We start from the raw sequence: 19,306 nt of genomic DNA on the forward strand, positions 1-19,306 counted from the left end.
GGTGGAGATGAGGTTTCCCCCTGTTTCCCAGGCTGGTCTCAAACTCCTAGGTTCAAGCAGTCCTCCCGTCTCAGCCTCCCAAAGTGCTGGGATTACAGGTTTAAGCCACCACACCCGGCCCTGAAATTTAAGCTTCAAACATTTAAAAGTGCTGAGATTTTTTGTTACTTGAAGTATAGTGACACCTAGTGGTTAAGCTGCATTAAAAGTAATTACTGAATGTCAAAAGGACAGAACCAACTTTAAAAAGCTTACACTGGCCGAAGAAATGCATTGAAATACACCTTTTAAAAGATTTAAAGGGCCAAGCGCTCACGCCTGTAATCCCAGCACTTTGGGAGGCCGAGGCGGGCGAATCACGAGGTCAGGAGATCGAGACCATCCTGGCTAACACGGCGGAACTTCGTTTCTACTGAAAATACAAAAAATTAGCTGGGCGTGGTGGCGGGCGCGTGTGGTCCCAGCTACTCTGGAGGCTGAGCCAGGAGAATGGCGTGAACCCGGGAGATGGAGCTTGCAGTGAGCTGAGATCGTGCCACTGCACTCCAGTCTGGGGACAGAGCTAAGTCTCAAAAAAAAAAAAAACAAAAAAAAAACAAAAAAAAAAACATTTAAAGGATTGCTTGAACCTAGGAGTTCAAGACCAGCCTGGGAAACATGGGGAAACCTTATCTCCACCAAAAAAAAAAGTACAAAAATTAGCTGGCTGTGGTGGCATAGTCCTCTGGTCCCAACTACTTGGGAGGCTGAGGTGGGAGGATCGCTTGAGCCTGGGAGGCAGAGGTTGCAGTGAGCCAAGATCACGCCATTGCACTCCAGCCTGGTCGACAGAGCAAGACCCTGTCTCAAAAAAAATAAAATGTATTTATTTTGTATTGTATTTCTTATAAATTCTAAATAAAATCTTTTAAAATTTAAATAATTTTAAATTTTTTAAAAATCTAAATAAAATCTTTTAAAAATTCTTTACTAAATAAGGGCCCATGAAAACAGTAAGAAAGCAACTAATAAAATTAACAGCAAATCGTTCACACAATTTCCTGAGAAGATAATATACAATAACATTAGGAAGGATTCTATTTTTTTGACAAAATTCCAGATATACATATATGCATACAAGGTGAAAAAAGAGAAACAACTAGTTTCATATCAATAGCAGACATATAACTTCCTATATTTTTTAATTCACTATTTGAAAAATGATACAGCTCTTAAGTGAGCATTCATTTATTTTTTAATATTAACATTATGAATATTCTAAGGTAAAAATTCCAATTCTAAACATACTCTAAAATTTTACATCTATCATAAGTCTGAACAAACCAAACCAACAATCAACCAAATAAAAATTCCCACATAAAAGCAAGGACTAAACACCAAGATGCAATCTTGCCCCAAAACTGTACTTTGCACCAATTTAATAAATGAAGCCCTAGGTAAATCTGGGGGATCTAGCTTTTACCCTCTCATCTATTACTAACATATCATGGAACTTCAGTGTCACTTTCCTTATTAGTAAAATGAAGGCCACGTAAGTTAAAGATTCATCTGATATTCTTTTGAACAACAGAGATGACAACATCAGAAAGTCTAGCTCGAGTTGTTTTGTATAGTTAGCTCTGGAGATAAATTATTCAAGCACTTCTAACACTTTCCTTTTTCTCCATTTTTTATTACAGTAATAGTTTATATAGAGTAAAGAGCACAAAAATGTAGAACTCAATTTTTACATGAATACATACACACACCTGGGTAACCACTACTGAGATGAAGACACAAGAATATTCCCAGCATCTAAGCAAACTATTTGTATCATACTACCATCCCTGAAAAGGTAACAATTATTCTGATTGTAATCACCCAAAATCAATCTTAACAGTTTCTGAACTTCATATGTAGATGTTACATATACTCTTTTGTACATACACTTCATATTTATATACACTATGTACACCCTTGTAACTGGCTTCTTTCACTGACCATTGTCAGATCATCTATGGTGTGTGTAACAGCAGTTTGTTATTTTCATTACTGAACAGCATGTCACTGTTTGAATATACCCAACTTATCCATTTGACTCTAGGTAGACACTGGGTTGCTCAGTTTTGGGCTATGATAAGTAAAACTTCTTTGAACACTTTCAAATATATCTGTTTGAGAAAATAAGCACTAATTTTTTCTTGGGTTTATGCCCAAGAATGGAACTGCTTTAACAGACATTGACAGAGAGGTTTCCAAATTAGTTTTACCAAGTTATACTCCCACAAGCAATATATGAGAGCTGCAATTTCACATCCTCACCAACACACGACATTGCCAGTCTTGTTCATTTTCATCATCATAATAAGGGTGTGACAGTAACTTACTGTGGTATAAATAATATTTCTCTGATTACTAACGACACTTTTTCATGTGTTTACTCACCATTTAGATATTTAAAAGTGGTTTCTGTTTAAGCCTTTTGACCATTTTAAAGAGACATCAGTCTTTCTTACTACTTATTATTTTAAAATTCTACATAAGTCCTTTGTTGCATGTATGCATCACAAATTTTATCCTAGTCTGTAGCTTCTTTTATCACTTGTTTAATGTTACTTTTTTATGAAGAGAAGTTCTTAATTTTAATAGTCCAAATTATCCATCTTTTCTTTTCAGTAGGTTGCCTTTTGTGTCACCCATTCAAAAAATCTCAAAAAAAACATGAAGACATTCTCTTCCTCTAGAAGTTTTATTGTTTTAAATTTAGGTCTATGATCAACTTCTAAATTAGTTTTTGTACATAAAGTTAGGGGGTCAAACTTTGCTTACTATTTTTTTTTTTTTAATTTTTAGTTTTTTTGTTTTTTGTTTTTGAGACAGAGTTTTGCTCTTGTTGCCCAGGCTGGAGTGTAATGGTGTGATCTTGGTTCACTGCAACCTCCGCCTCCCGGGTTTAAGCAATTCTCCTGCCTCAGCCTCCTGAGTAGCTGGGATTACAGGCATGCGCTACCATGCCCAGCTAATTTTGTATTTTTAGTAGAGATGGGGCTTCTCCATGTTGGTCAGGCTGGTCTCAAACTCCCAACCTCAGATGATCCACCCGCCTCAGCCTCCCAAAGTGCTGGGATTACATGCCCGGCCGCTTACTGTTTATTTTACCAAAAGGATATCCAACAATCTGAATCTCACACCATTCATGAGAAGACCACCCTCTTCCGCAGGCTTGCAGTGGAGTCTTGTCATTACATATATGTATGACTTATGCATGTAGGTAAGGTCTTCCTCAGGTGTCTATTCTGTTTCATTGCTATTGTACATTTGCTTTCTACTATCCAATTTCTGCTTTTATCATTGTATCCATCTCTCTACTTGAATTTATAATGGACTTTTTTTCCTTTTAGCATCCCGAGATAGAACTTAGATCATTAATGTTAAGCCTTCCATTTTTACTAATGTATATATTTAGAGCTGTAAATTCCCTTCTGAGAAATCCTATGGCTGTATCATACAAGTTTTGATGTTTTCTTTTTATTGTTGTTTGATTCAAATTTATCTTCTAATATCTATTTGATTTCTTTTTTGACCTACAGATTATAGAGAAATGTGCTGCCTAATTTTCTAACATTCATTAAGTTTTAAGGTTACCTTTCTGTTATTTCTAATTTCATTCCACTTTACAACATATTCTGTATGACATCAATCCTTTGAAATTTGTTGAGATTTGCATTATAGCCAGGAAATGGTCTATTTTGGTAAATGTTCTACATGTACTTCAAAACAATATACAATCTGTGGTAGTTTGGCACAATGTTCTATAGTTCTACCAATTAGGTGAATTTGGTTGTGTAATTTAAATCTTATATTGCCTTACTGACTTTTAATCTGATTGTTCTATCCATTACTGAGAAAAGTTTACTAAAATTTCCAACTATAATTGTCAATTCTTTTACTTTGCCTTTTAGTTCTCCCAATTTTTATGTATTTTGAAGCTACATTATTAGGTACATACAAATTAAATTTTTTTTAAGTAACTTTTATAACTACGAAGTGGCCCTTTTGGCTTCTAGTAATATTTCTTGCATAAAGTCTATTTTGTTATTATTATAGCGTAACCAGCTTTCCTTTGGCTAATGTTTTCACGGTGTATCATTTACCATATTTTACTTAGGATCTTCTCTGTCCTTATGTTACTATTTAAGGTGTATTTTGATAAAAGCAGTTAGTTTTTTTCTATTCAGCCTGTTTTTAATTTAATAATTTAGTGCACTTACACTTAATGTAATTACTGATGTATCTATATTTGAGTCATGCATCTCCTTTCAATTTGTTCCGTATGTTCTTTATTTCTCTTCCCTTTTTGCCTTCATTTAATTGAGTATTTTTGCTTTCCATTCCTTTTATTTGGTCTCTGTTAGCTTTAAAATTATACATTCTTTTAAAATTCAGTGGTTACTCTAGAGATTGCAATATGTATCACTGATATATTAGTATATCTTAAATTAGTATTGGTATTACTTCCTGAAAGGTACAAGAACCTTACAACAGTTTAGAACTCTATGTACTTCTATTCCCTTTTGGTGCTATTGTCATACATTTGATTTTTACAGCTTCTAAGCCCCTCAAGACTTGAGTGTCTATTCGACAATATTATTATTGTTGATTTAGATAGCCAAAACTGTTTTGTATTTACCCACAGATTTACCTTTTGCATTCCTCTCTGTTCCTTCTGCAATTCCATGTTTCCATCCATTTTTCTTTCATCTGAAGATGTTCTCTAGTATTTCTTGTGGGCCAAGCATACTGAAGAATAATTATTTCAGCTTTTGTTTGTCTGAAAACTAAGACGTTTCATCTTCATTTTTGAAAAGTAGTTTTGCTAGTTATTGAATTCTAGATATCAGTTTTTAAAAACAATTCTGCTAGCACTTTAAAGTCTGTCAGGTAATGTTTACTTTCCACAATTCCTATTTAAAAGTCTGCCTTCGGTTTTATTGTTGCTCTTTGGAAACTAACGCATATTTTTTCTCTTGCTACTTGTAAGGTTACCTCTTTGTTTTTGGTTTTCAGCTATTTGACTATCATATAGATTTTAAGTGTGGTTTTCTTTATATCTACCTCACTTATAGGTTGCTGAGGTTTCTGAATCTAGATAGATGTATTTCAGTTTTGAAAATTCTCAAACATTATCTCTTCAAATATTCTTTCTGCTCATTCTTTGTTCTATCCTATAGGGACTCCAATTATGTTAAACTTGCTGGTTGTGCTCCTCATATCTCAAACTCTGTTCAGTGTTTTCTGTTTTTATCCTGTTCAATTTAGACATTTCCCTTTAACCTGCCTTGATTTGTTAATTTTGTCTTCTGTTGTGTCCAGTTGGCTGTTAAATTCATCCAATGAGCTCTTAATTTCAGATATTACGCTTTTCAGTTTTAGAATGTTCTTGTAGCTTCCAATTCTGTATTGAAATTGTGGATTCCAATTCAATGTTGAATCTGTTCTGTCCATTTTGTTTGTGATTAACTCTATGTTCTTTAACAAATTAATCATGGTTAAAAATATTAGTCTGTTTTCTCTTGTAACTATCATTTGGTGGTCTGGTTCTATTTTCTACTTTAAAAAAATTATCAGTCACTTTTCCATGCTTCTTTATATATGTGGTAATTTTTACAGCTTTAAGTATAAATGAAATATAATAAACTGCATATATTTAAAGTGTACAATTTGATAAGTCCTTCAATTTTATTCTTCCTTTTCAAAGTTGTTTTGGCTAGTTTAGGCCCTTTGCATTTCTATATGAATTTTAGGATCAGCTTGCCAATTTCTATAAAAACGTCTGCTGGCATTTTAATGAAAATTGAGTCGAGTCAGTCTGTAGATCAATTTGGGAAGAACTTACTTCTTAGTAATACTGAGTCTTCTGATCTAGCAACACCCTGTGTCTCTCCATTTATTTAGGTCTTCTTTAGCTTCTCAGCATCTATTTTAGTAGTTTTCAGTATACAGGTCTTGAATATCTTCTGGCAGATTTTTCCCTAGGTAGTTTATATTTTTGATGCTAATATAAATGGTATTTTTTAAAATTTCAATTTCTAATCATTTGGTGCAAGTATATAGAAATGTAATTCATTTTTGCATACTGATTGTGTCTGCAACCTTGCTAGTTATAACTCCAACTAGTTCTAGTAGCTCTTTTTGTAGATTCTATCAGATTTTCTGCAGAGATAACCATATTATTTGTGGACCAAAAGAATTTTACTTCTTCTGTTCCAATATACATGTCTTTTAGTTCTTTTTCTGGGCTAACTGCACTGGTTAAAACCTTTAGTTCTACTTCTGAATATAAATGGCGAACGTGGACAAAACTGCTTTCTTCCTGATCTTACGGTGTAAGCACTCAGTCTTTATTATCTTACGCTTGATATTTTGTGTAAAAGATCAATGGTCTAAAAACAAATGTAGTATCATATCCTTTGTATACTTCAGAGAGAGATATTGAGAATGGATTTTGGGTTTGGTGTGCGAGAAGATGGATCATAGTTTAAATGTACTGCCTTTTTATCTTTTATAGCTGGGAGGCAGCAGCTAAGATCTTAGATTGATAAATCAGGAAATTAGTGGTATAATAAATGGAGTTTTTGTGGTGGCCAATAGAAATTTTAAAGGGAGATAATGCTTTTCAATTTTCTACTCTGCTGTACTTTTGGAAATTTTAAAGCCATATTCATGTTTTGCTTTTAGAATTAAAATAAACAATATATAAAAATAAAAATAATAATAATAAAAAAGATCAATGGTGCCTCCAAATGTACAATATTTCACGAAAGAGGGGACCCCTTTCCTTATATTAGGCTTCAGGTATGATAGGGCTCACAGTCAATAAGGGAGAAAGCTGGATTGGGCATAAATTGCAATTTTCCTAAGACTTAGTCCACTTTTCATTCATAACTGTTCCTTGGGCCAACTGTGCACAACATCAGAACTAAGGAAGTGACTGACTGAAACATTAGTTAGGTGCCTAGCAGTTCCCTTCCCAAGTTTCTACTGTCTTGTCAGCCCTCCTCCTCCTCCTGCTACTACTTGTTAGCCCTCTTCCTACTACTAGACTACTGAAAGCCCAGAATCAGCAAACGCTCCCAGGAAAGAAAATGTCCAGCAATTGTCAGTTTACCTTGGACAGGCTCCCCTATCCCTTGGAATTCCAATTTGTCTAGTCATTACTGTTTAGACGGCTTTCCAACGTCTTTTTAAAAATAAAAGTTTTGTAATTTCCCTGGCTTTTTTATAGTCTACAGTGAGAACAATAAACTACTATGACATACTACCTTCCCTATCAATAATCACAATTCTTCTCAATACTTTCAATTTGTATCTTTAATAACTGGGTCTTTTAAAAACCAAAGGTAGGTGAAGAGGAGTTACCAATGATCTAGCAGTAGAAATTAAAGAGACAGTAAAAGTTAACTTTCTAATATGGTTAAAATGCAGAGCTTTTAAACAAAAAAGATGTTCCAAAAATTTAACATTTATTCTAAGTACTAAAATAAAAGGATAAGATTTATGGTAACTAACAGTAGTAGGTAATTATTTGAAAATTCTGCCCCAGAATAGTTAGAGTGGGTAGTTGTTCCTGGCCTCCTGACTGTACATTTTTTTAATGCCATATCTCAATATGCCCTTTTAACACATGACTATGAAAGAACCTATAAAATCAAGTTGAATACGGTAGCTTTTTTTTTACTCAAAAGTGGCCAGATCTAGGGACAACTTCAGAAGTAAAGAGTAAAAACACAATTAAGTGGGGAAGAACCTTCTTTACTTCCTTATAGGAGACTGGAGACTATGTACTTTCCATAAAGTCCCGAATAATTTAAAATGCTGTATACATTTTAAAAGGGAACTAGTGGAGTAGAAAGACAAGGTAAATACTTGTCACTGAAAAAAAATTCCCAATTATTACCCTAAGAAAATAATGTGTTTGTCTATAAATAAAATCTACGCTAGGAGCTTTATTTAGTAAGATCAATTTAAATTCAACACATTGGCAAAGACCATCCTTAAGTTAAAAATCAAAGACAACAGGTTAAAGTTTATCAGTGTTTTATCAAAAGAAAAGCAGCAGGCTAGGCATGGTGGCTCACACCGATAATCCTAGCACTTTGGAAGGCCAAGGCAGGAGAACTGCTTGAGGCCAGGAGTTTAAGACCAGCTTGGGCAACATAGTGAGACCCTGTCTATACAGAAAAAAAAAAAAAAAAAAAAAAAAATTAGCTGGGCATGGTGGCATGCACCTATAGTCCTAGCTACTTGGGAGGCTGAGGCAGGAGGGTCACTTGAGCCTATGCAAGGTTACAGTGAGCTATGATCATACCACTGCACTCCAGTCTGGGCAACAGAGTAAGACTCTGTCTCTAAAAAATACCCAACAAAAATAGAAAAGAAAAGAAATAACTAGTTTTTCTAATGATTAGGATGAAAAGAATTAAGATACTTACTGATATACTTAGAGTTTCATTCTTGTGGTCAAAATTCATTTTTCCACAATAGGCCCGCTGAGATAGTAAGTTGTCAAAGTACAATTTGCATCGTAAAGTCAAACACCTTGAAATTTAAAAATTAGGCACATTAATAAGAAGGCAAAGGTTTTTTAAAACTATATTCAGCATGATCTAAGCATGTTAGAAAACCAGATGGAAATATGCTGAAATGTAAACATTGGTTATTCACTTACTAGTTGAGTTTTAGGTAATATTTTTTCCCTTGTGTCTTTATATTCATTTATGTCCCTACATTTTCACCAGTTCATTTACTTTTATAATAAAAAAATTAAAGAGTCATCTCACGTTTAATATAACACATTATACCATAGTCAGTGCTTAGGAATGTATCAGTCATTCAACTAATTAATAATCTAAGGCATTACCCTAACACATTACAAAGATATTTTGTCCTTGAGAGGATTAACTCTGACGGTGACAAGATAAACGGACAAAGTATCTATTTATTTTGCCTCCTTCCAATTTCATAGTCGCAAAAAAGCTAAGGGCACTCTCTTAAGCACTGGGTACCTCTAATGCCTTACACTTTGCTTGGCACAATGCAAACTCTATCTTTCCTTCTCTATATATTAGATGGCATTTTACTGTAAGGAACTTTCCCTTCTTCCTCAATTCTTTATTTCCTTATCTAACTTTCTATGTATCAGAATAGATTAGGGAGTCTTATTCACTGGCTTTATTTTTACATTATTCACACCATCTATTACTATCCTTATTGAGATCCTCAAACTATCCTAGATTTTTCCAGTGGGCACCCCCTTCAAGCTGGATCATGTGTCCTTTCATCATGACTCCCCCCTTTTTTTTGAGCCCTTCCTTCCTTTCTGCCATAGCATGAGGTTCATCTGTACCTTCCCTGCCCAGCTCTGGAATCCGCCATTTCTCCATGGAGCCCTGGTTCCTTTCAGCGGGGAATGGTATTTAGAAAATAAGATCTGTGTGGTAAGTCACTGGCCGTGGTTTCAGAACATCTTTGCTCCCTAGTAAGCCTAAGGCTCATTTCTCTGGTACTCTTTTCCTTCCTATTTCCCTCCCTGAACTGCATTAAATTCCCACACTAGAAATCACTGATAGCCTGAGTTTCCTTCTGCTGCCACAGCAACCACTGCTAGCTGGTTTTCAGAGTTTTCTATTAACTTTTCTTTCAATACAGATATGTATTCATTTATTGCTCCATTCATGGGATGTCTAAAAGAGACTGTTGTCATAAAATGGCAAGGTTCTGGCTGGGTGCGGTGGCTCACGCCTGTAATCCCAGCACTTTGGGAGGCTGAGGTGGGTGGATCACAAGGTCAGGATATTGAGACCATCCTGCCTAACATGGTGAAACCCCGTCTCTACTAAAAATAAAAAAAAATAAGCCTGGCGTGGTAGCGGGAGCCTGTAGTCCCAGCTACTTGGGAGGCTGAGGCCGGAGAATGGCGTGAACCTGGGAGGCAGAGCTTGCAGTGAGCCGAGTTCGAGCCACTGCACTCCAGCCTGGGCGAGAGAGCGAGACTCCATCTCAAAAAAAAATGGCAAAGTTCTCCAGAGTAAAGACATAACAATTTTTAAAATTAGGTCATTTTCACTCCCCTTCTAAGACTGAGTAAACAATATGAAATATGTAAGTGGTAAAGAATCATATGAAATTAATACAGGCATACTTCAGAAATACTGCAGGTTCAGTTCCAGACTACCACCAAAAAAAGTGAATATTGCAATAAAATGAGTCACACACATTTTTTGGCTTCCCACTGCACACAAAAGTTTTGTTTACACTATTGTTGATATTTTGACTTCCTCCCATGAATCATAAATGATCTTAATGGTACCTCGAATGATGAGTCCTTTCCAGAAGGTTTTCAATTTACTTTGCTCAGATCTATTGAGGAATCACTATGTACAGCAGCTATGGTGTTAAAAATATATTTCTTAAATAAAAGACTTGAGAGTTAAAATTACTCCTTGATCTATGGGTTACAGAATGGATGTTAGTAGGCATGAAAACAACATTTTCTTCTTGTATATCATATCAGCTCTTGGGTGACCAGGTGCACTGTCAATGAGCAGTAACATTTTCAAAGAAATATTTCTTCTGAGCTGTAGGACTCAATAGTGGGCTTAAAATATTCAGTAATCCATGATGCTATAAACAAATGTGCTCTCATCAGTCTTTGTTTTTCCATTTGTAGAGCACATGCAAAGTAGATTGCACAATTCTTAAGGGTCCTAGGATTTTCAGCATGGTAAATAAACATTGGCTTAAAGTCATTAGCTTCATTTGCCTCTAATAAGAGATTTGGCCTGTCCTGTGAAGCCAGGCATTGACATCTCCTTTCCAGCTATGAAAGTCCTAGATGGCATCTTCTAATACAAGGCTGTTTTGCCTGTGTTGAAAATCCATTGTTTAGTGTAGCCACTTTCATCAGTTATCTTAGTCAGATCTTCCAGATAATGTGCAGCTTCTACATCAGTGCTTGCTGTTTCACCTTGTACTTTTATATTACAAAGATGGCCTCTTTCCTTCAACCTCATGAACAAACCTCTGCTAGTGTCATACTCTTCTTCTGCAGCTTCCTCACCTTTCTCAGCCTTCATCGAATTGGACAGTTAGGGCATTGCTCTGGATTAGGTTTTGACTTAAGGGAATGTTACAGCTGCTTTGATCTTCTATCCAGACCATTGAAACTTCCTTCATATCAACAACAAGGCTGTCTAATTTTCTTATCATTAGTGTGTTTACCGGAATAGCACTTTCAATTTCCTTCAAGAACTTTTCCTTTGCATTTACAACTTGGCTAACTGGCACAAGAGGCCTAGCTTTTGGCTTATCTTGGCTTTTGACATACCTTCCTCACTAAGCTTAATCATTTCTAGCTTTTGATTTAAAGTGACAGAAATCCTACTCTTCCTTTCACTTGGACACTCAGAGGTCACTGTAAGGCTATTAACTAGCCTAATTTCAATACTGTTGTGTCTCAGGGAGCAGGGAGGCCTAAGGGGACAGAGAGAGATGAGGGAATGAATGGCCAGTCAGTGGAGCAGGAAGAACACACACAACATTTGTTGATTAAGTTTGCTGTCTTATATGGGCACAGTTTGTGGCACCCGAAAACAATTTCAACAGTAACAAAGATCACTGATGACAGATCACTACAACAGATTAATAGTAATGAAAAAGTCTGAAATATTGCAAAAATTAAACAAAATATGACACAGAGACATTAAGTGATCACATGCTGTTGGATAAATGGTGCTGACAGACTTGGTTGAAGCAGGCTTGCTATAAACCTTCAATTTGTAAAAAATGCAACATTTGTGCAATAAAGTGAACTGCAGTAAAATGAGGTATGCCTGTAAACTGTAAGACCAGTACTTTACAAAAAACCTTTTAAATACAAATTTCTGAGTAATGATATAAAAATAAATCCTACTGCATCTGGAACAGATTTATGTAGTAATAGAGATTGGGTTTATTCTTCTGCCTGAAACTAAAATAGGAGACAAAATACATAAAACAAGCGTTTTCAGACTCTGGCTATCTTCAGGCTCCACATTTAATTCTAGTTCTCTTGCCACTTCCACCACATCTGCAGTCACTTCCTCCGCTGAATCCCTCAAAGATATCCAAGGGGGTTGCAATTAACTTCTTCCAATCCCCTAGAACAGGCAGTTCTAGTCAAATGATCTCTGAAAGATAGGAAACAAACACTGAACCCTACCAATGCCCCACAGTGCTCTTCACCCAAAGAGGACAAGGGAGTAGAAACCAAAGTAGAGCTGTTGCTCTTGTTTGAGGAGCTGGAGCTGGGAGTCTGGGGTGGCAAAATAAACTTCAGAGGCTCTACAAAGGGTTCTGTTCCAGTCTGGAGCTGAGTACTGGTCAGTGCATACGTGTGAGGACACCATTTGAGGTTGGGAAAAGAAATATCCAAAGGAAACAGAATTCCGACAGCTCACACACGACCAGGAATAGTTCATGTTCTTACTGGCTACAGCGAAGACCTCGTGATTCATAAAGTATCGGGAGAGTACTCAGAATAGCACTGCCTCAGAGGTAGGAAAAAATTAGCCCGCAACCAACGGCTGCTCTAATCTCATCTAACAAGGCTTAAAAGTAGCCTCAAAAGGGTATAAATGGGTCCTATTCAATTCAAGTCCTACTAATATGCCTGTAAAACTGAAAAGGGAATTTCAAAAACTAACCTATGCTTTCACTAAGGAATATAAGAGCTAGGTACTTTTTTTTTTTTTTTTCATTGGTACAGGCTTAAGATGGTAGAATTTTTGGTGTAAAGACAGTTTTAAAAAGCATATTACTGAGGGAATTTGCCTGGAGAAACACAGAGGCAAATGGAAGAACGAGGGCTGCCTTGGATTCATGTACATTAAAGGGCCATCCCTCCCTATCAACTATCCTCTGTTTATTTCCGCCACTTGTTATCAGTTGGATTCAATCTATCTCTGTGAGTCTGTACATCTCTGGATATACTAATATCCAGTTTCCCTAATTCTGTATTCATTTATCCAACCAACGTATATTGGTATGTATCAGGTATGGTTATAGAAACTAGAGATACAGCAGTAAACAAAACAGAGTTTCTGGATTCATGGAGCTACGTCATTCTAGTAGATTACGGTAAATCAACTGAGGTATTACCTTTATAGTTCCTACCAAATGCTTGTATCCATTAAAAACATGCAATAGCCAAAGGTAAAATAGGCTATTTTAGAACCAATGAGTTCCCTTTCAAAGGACCTGTTTAAGCATAAAGAACCTATTAAGCATAAAGAATATCTAACAGAGTGCAACAGTTGGATAAGCTCACTATAAAGAGTCCTGCAGATTCAGAATTGTCTGATTAAATTAGAGAATCCTAAGAACTGAATAACAAAGCAAGCATTTAATAGTCTTTGCTATAAGAGAATTATATAAATAATGTGAAAACAGAGAAACACAAAAATGTACAATACATAGTCATGTTTTCCAATGTACTTACCTTCTAAATTGTTGATATGTTTTGAATCTGTGGTCCATGATTTCTCCCAATAATTTAATAAACTTTTTTAAAGTCCTTACTTTATTATCTAGATCAAGATAGGTCTCTCTTGCTTCTTGGTACTGCCTATTATATAAACAAAATATTACGTAAGAAATATGCCACACGTAAAAAACGTAAGAGTAGAATCTGAAACAGATTTAACTGGGAAGAATAGGGAGAGGCAGAGAGTACTAAGGGGACCTAGCAGCAGTCAATTTCATAAATTTCCAGTGAAATTACACTCCCAGAATGAAAGGGTGGTACGGAATGAGACAGTACTACCCGGACAGGGAAGGAACAAGGTCCAAGCCCTACAGGAGGCAGAGACAGTGTGTGAACAAGTACCCTGGTGGGGCCTAGAGGCGGCAGATCTTAGAGAATGCCAGCAAATACACACCTTCAAAAAGGGAAGGGGTCACACTGGAAGAAAGGTTTCCTTCAGTAACAGATACCAATAAAAGAAAAAAAGAACTCAAGCCAGCATTAGAATCCACCCTCCCCTGTCCTAAACAAGATAAGATCAAAGAGGCAGAGATGGAATGGCTACTCAAAGTGCTATTACAAAAGGCAACAGCCTTTTACTGTGGCAAGCCTATACTTGAATTAGCATGAAAGGCAATGCTGGTCGAGGCTCCCACAGCTACCCTTCCCATTCTCCTTCAAATAACTGGTCCAGGAAAATTCAACTAATTAAAAAAATAAGTAACAAAAAACGCTGGCACAGCATCCAGATATTTATGGGGAAAATATGAAAAAGAACAGCAAAACTCTCCTACAGACAAAGAAAACTTATTAGAACAGTGTTGCCACAAAGCAGATGAAAATTACAATTGAACATCATAAATTAAAACAACAAAAGAGGCCAGGTATATTGGCTCATGCCTATAATCCCAGCACTTTGGGAGGCCAAGGTGAGAGGATTGTTTGAGCCCAGGAATTAGAGACCAGCTTGGACAATATAGCAAGACTCTATCTCTACAAATAATTAAATAAAAATCAGCCAGGTGTGGTGGCATGTGCCTGTGGTCTCAGCTACTCAGGAGGGTGAGGCACAGGATCACCTGAACCCAGAAGTTCAAGGCTGCAGTGAGCCATGATTGTACCACTGCACTTCAGCCTGGGTGACAGAGCAAGAGCCTGTCTTAAAGAATAAAAACAAACAAACAAACACAAACATCAGACAAGTGCTACCAGGAAGGAATACCTCAAAGCAGACAAAAGAACTGAAAGAACAGATAAACAAAAGAAGGTAATAATCAGACAAGAGGAGTAGGTAAAGCAAGAGAACCCACAGACAGGAAGGTAGGAGGGCTAGAACCTCCTCCTAAAAAGAACACACACAGATATGAAGACAAAATGAGAAGACGCATAGGAGAAAAGAGAAACATGGAAAACACATAGATGGAAAAAAACATAAATGAGAAAATCAAGCAAAATGAAAAAAAAAAACAGACAAAAGGGTTAGACAAAATGATAACTAGAGAAGATATAGATATCCAACATTATAACTAAAGGCCGCAAAAAAACCAAAACAATGAAACAAAATATTTTAAAGTAAAATTCAACAAAATTTTTAAGAAATAAAAGACTTAAATCTAAATATTGAAAAAGCAATGTTTAACAATGAAAGAATCACTGAATTCTAACATTCTGGACAAGTTACAGGACATAATAGACAAGCACCAACATAAACAAGATGCTCAGGAGAAAAAGTATGAGCTAAAGATTTTATATTAGGCCAAACTATCCTTCAAACATAAAAGCTAAAGACAAATTCTTATCAACTTATAAAACACAGAAAATATTCATACACGCCATTCTCAAGCAAAAGAGAACAAACAACTTTTCAAATGGCTGCATCGTCATGTGGAAAAAGACAAAACCTATTCCTCACACCATACATGAGAATAAACTCCAAAAAAATCACAGATATCATGTAAAAAATGGACATACAGAAGTACTTAAAAATCATAGGTAATTAGAACATGTGGAAAAAGGAATAAGAAAAAAAATCGTAGGTGAATACCTCCATAACCTAGACGCAGAGAAAAGCATTTTAACTACGACCCAAAATCCAGTTGTAATCAAAGAACGACAAATTGAACCAAATAAAAATAATCTTTTCATAGCAAAAAATATATGTGCAAATTCAAAAAAGAAATCAAGAGAAAAATTTGTAATATTTGGCTAATACTCCTAATACACACATATATGTTAAAAACTTAAACTTTGAGGGGAAAAACACTATAGAAAAACAATTTTAAAAAAGAATAGATAATTCACAAGGTATAAAAATGATTCTTAAATACATGAAAAAATGTTAAGTTTTATTCATAATGATGGAATGTAATTAAAGTTACATTTTTATATACAATTTCTCAGCCATCAGACAGGCACAAATTAAAAAGCTTAACTATACACTACACACTTTGTTGGCAAAGTTGGGGGGAAAAGTATCCTCTCTTACACAGGTTGAGCATTCCTAATCCAAAAATTTGAAATTTGGCCAGGTACGGTATCTCACGCCTGTAAGCACTTTGGGAGGCAAAGGCAGGAGGATCACTTGAGGTCGAGAGTTCGAGACCACCCTGGCCAACATAGTAAAACCCTGTCTCTACTAAAAATACAAAACTTAGCTGGGCATGGTGGCAGGTGCTGGTTAATTCCAGCTTCTTGGGAGGCTGAGGCAGGAGAATTGCTTGAATCCAGGAGGCAGAGGTTGCAGTGAGCCAAGATCGTGCCACAGCACTCCAGCCTGGGCAACAGAGTGAGACTGTATCCCAAAAAGCAAACCAAAAATCTGAAATTCAAAATACTTCAAAATCTGAAACATTTTGAGCACTGATAGGATGCCAAAAGTGAAAAATTCCACACCTGACCTCATGGGACAGGTTGCAGTCAAAATGTAGGCACACAATGCAGTTTATCTATTCAGTGTCCCCAAGGGAAAAGAGACCTTCCTAGCCCCCTTCAGCTGTGATATATCTTTTCTGTACATGTATGACATACATACATGCTAGATATATATGTCACATTTTTTTTACTAAGTACTTACGTGTGAATAAGTGTAAGAAAATGATTGCTTATATAAATTCAGAATCAGGAATGACAGTGATGTCAAACAACCACAGACTGTTTACATGGATGGCTAAGATAGTAACACTTTCACTTTCTAATGATTCAATGTATACAAAGTTTGTTCCGTGCACAAAATCATTTAAAAATTACATAAAATTACCCGCAGGCTATGTGTATAAGGTGTATATAAAACATAAATGAATTTTTGTGTTTAGATTTAGGTCCCATCTCCAAGATATCTCATCAATACACCAATATTCCAAATCCAAAATCCAAAATACTTCTGGTTCCAGGCATTTTGGATAAGGAATACTCAACCTATACAATGCTGGCACAAATGCAAAAATGATACACACCCTATAGAGAAGGTTTGAAAATATCTAACTAAACCACTTATACATTTATGCTTCAAACTAGTAAAGTCACTTCTGGAAAATTACTGTGAAGATACAGATTCGAGCACTGATATGATGCCACAAGTGTATCCAATAATACACATACACACAAATGTGCATGCATGTGCAAGATAATTCATTGCAGCATTATCTGTAACTGCTAAATACTGGAAATAACCAAAATGCACACACACAGAATGATTGAATAAACTAAGGTACAGATCAATGTGTGTGTGCAGACTCACAAAACAGAGTACAATGAAGCTGTAAAAAGAATGAGGAAGATCTCAATGAACTGATATAGAGTGATCTTCAGGTATATTGGTGAATGATAAAAGCAAGATGGTTGACTACCTTTTGTGAAAAAAAGTAGAGGAACCATGGAAAAAAGAAAACACATATGAACCTGCTTACTTTCACAAACAAATAAAAAACATGAAAGATAGAAAATAAAAAAGAACTGTTGCCTATAGGGAGTGGGCCAGAAGAAATGGGGTGGAAAGGATAAAAGGGAGAACACATCCCTGAATATACTTTTGTTTATGGCTTTGACTTGTGAAAACATGTTAATTTCTACATATTCCCCTCGAAGAGAAATTACATAAACAAGGATTAGAGAAATCTAAAATTGAATGCAAACAAAAACAAAAGCATTTCTAAATCAAGACAATAACTACAGGCCGGGCGCGGTGGCTCAAGCCTGTAATCCCAGCACTTTGGGAGGCCGAGACGGGTGGATCGCGAGGTCAGGAGATCGAGACCAACCTAGCTAACACGGCGAAACCCCGTCTCTACTAAAAAATACAAAAAACTAGCCGGGCGAGTTGGCGGGCGCCTGTAGTCCCAGCTACTTGGGAGGCTGAGGCAGGAGAATGGCGTAAACCCGGGAGGCGGAGCTTGCAGTGAGCTGAGATCAGGCCACTGCACTCCAGCCTGGGCGACAGAGCGAGACTCCGACTCAAAACAAAAAAAAAACAAACAGACAATAACTACAACAATAAAAACCTAATCCAAATAACTTTAGAACAGATAAATTTACTAAATAGTAGAGAAAAAATAATTGCAAACACATCTTGAATGTTTTTCAATAATTTTCTTTTTGTAGATATATATTGTGGAACTGAGTAAATATTAACGTTGTTGAGAGCCAGAGTTCCTCCCACGGAGGAAAAAAAGACAGAAATAAGGAATAGGTTAAGGTTAAAAAGCCCTTTGTGGGATTGGACTGCCCACTGGAGACACCAATACAAACTCACATTTTTAGTTCTGTTAACTGAAAGGTACTGGAAGAAATGCTACTCCAGCAAAAATTAGCACCCCTAAAATCCAAATTTTGTTTTTAGGTATCATTCCTTAAAAAAAGGAACCAGGGCTCTTCGGAGAAGTGACTGACTTCAAGGCTGGGTCAGGTATAGAATGAGCTTGAAACATTTTGTTATGTCACAAAGTTTAAAAATGCTATTAAAAAAAACCAAGAAGGAAAGCATGTTAAGAAAATGCAGGAACCAGCTTGAAGAGCCTCCATTTGACCAAAGATGGAACAATTTAAATCTTAAAATAGGCCATGGGGTGGCTCATGCCTATAATCCCAGCACTTTGGGAGGCTGAGGCGGGAGGATCACTTGAGCCCGGGAGGCAGAGGTTGCAGTGAGCCGAGATCCTACCACTGAACTCCGGCCTGGACAACAGAGCGAGACCCTGTCTCAAAAAAAGAAAATCTTAAAATAAACATGGACTATAAATGACTACAGTCCATTGAGTAAAACAGAAGTCTGTAAAATTAAATTAACAAGGAAACTGAACACAAATAAAAACATTTCCAAATCAAGTCAATTAATAACTGTAAAAATAAAGAGAGAGAGAAAAACTTAATCCAAGTAACTTTAGAACACAGTAAATTTACTAAACACCAGAAAAAAAATAATTGTAAACATATCTTGCAGAGGGGATTTGGCAATAATTGCAAAGTCCATATTGCAAAGGCAAGTAAATAAATTAATAAATAGATAAATTGGAGACAACGTAGGCTCTTTCTTTCAAGTGACTGATAAATATGAAGGATGCAACAGAATTGAAAAATCCTCATTTTGCAAGCAGTATAGTAAAGATTCGTTCAGGTAAGAATCATTAGCAGATGATAAATCTAGGGATGAAAATATGATAAAAAGCAGGATACTAGCAGGGTTGCAAAGTGTCTGTATGCAGAATGTTTATTAGTTGCAAGGAAAAAACAGTAAAGCATACAATGGAAAAACCAATTAACACCTTTACTTTT

General features: G+C 36.1%; 1 protein-coding gene across 4 annotated transcripts in view; it reads right to left on the reverse strand.

Annotated features, from left to right (window-relative positions):
- SMC6 (structural maintenance of chromosomes 6) overlaps positions 1 to 19,306 on the reverse strand; it is an 88,035-nt gene that overhangs the window by 7,566 nt on the left and 61,163 nt on the right. For 2 of the 4 annotated variants that reach the window (XM_010354839.2, XM_030921040.1), the window contains exons 23-24: positions 13,517 to 13,642; positions 8,472 to 8,577 (exon numbers count right to left, since the gene is read on the reverse strand). In XM_010354839.2, the coding sequence (XP_010353141.1) occupies positions 8,472 to 8,577; positions 13,517 to 13,642 (232 nt within the window). Of the gene's footprint in view, positions 1 to 4,681; positions 4,818 to 8,471; positions 8,578 to 13,516; positions 13,643 to 19,306 lie in introns of those variants that run through there. The other 2 variants (XR_004054311.1, XM_030921041.1) reach the window with 2 other exon arrangements.

This window comes from Rhinopithecus roxellana, chromosome 17 (assembly GCF_007565055.1).
Source record: "Rhinopithecus roxellana isolate Shanxi Qingling chromosome 17, ASM756505v1, whole genome shotgun sequence".
Classification (NCBI taxonomy): Eukaryota; Metazoa; Chordata; class Mammalia; order Primates; family Cercopithecidae; genus Rhinopithecus; species Rhinopithecus roxellana.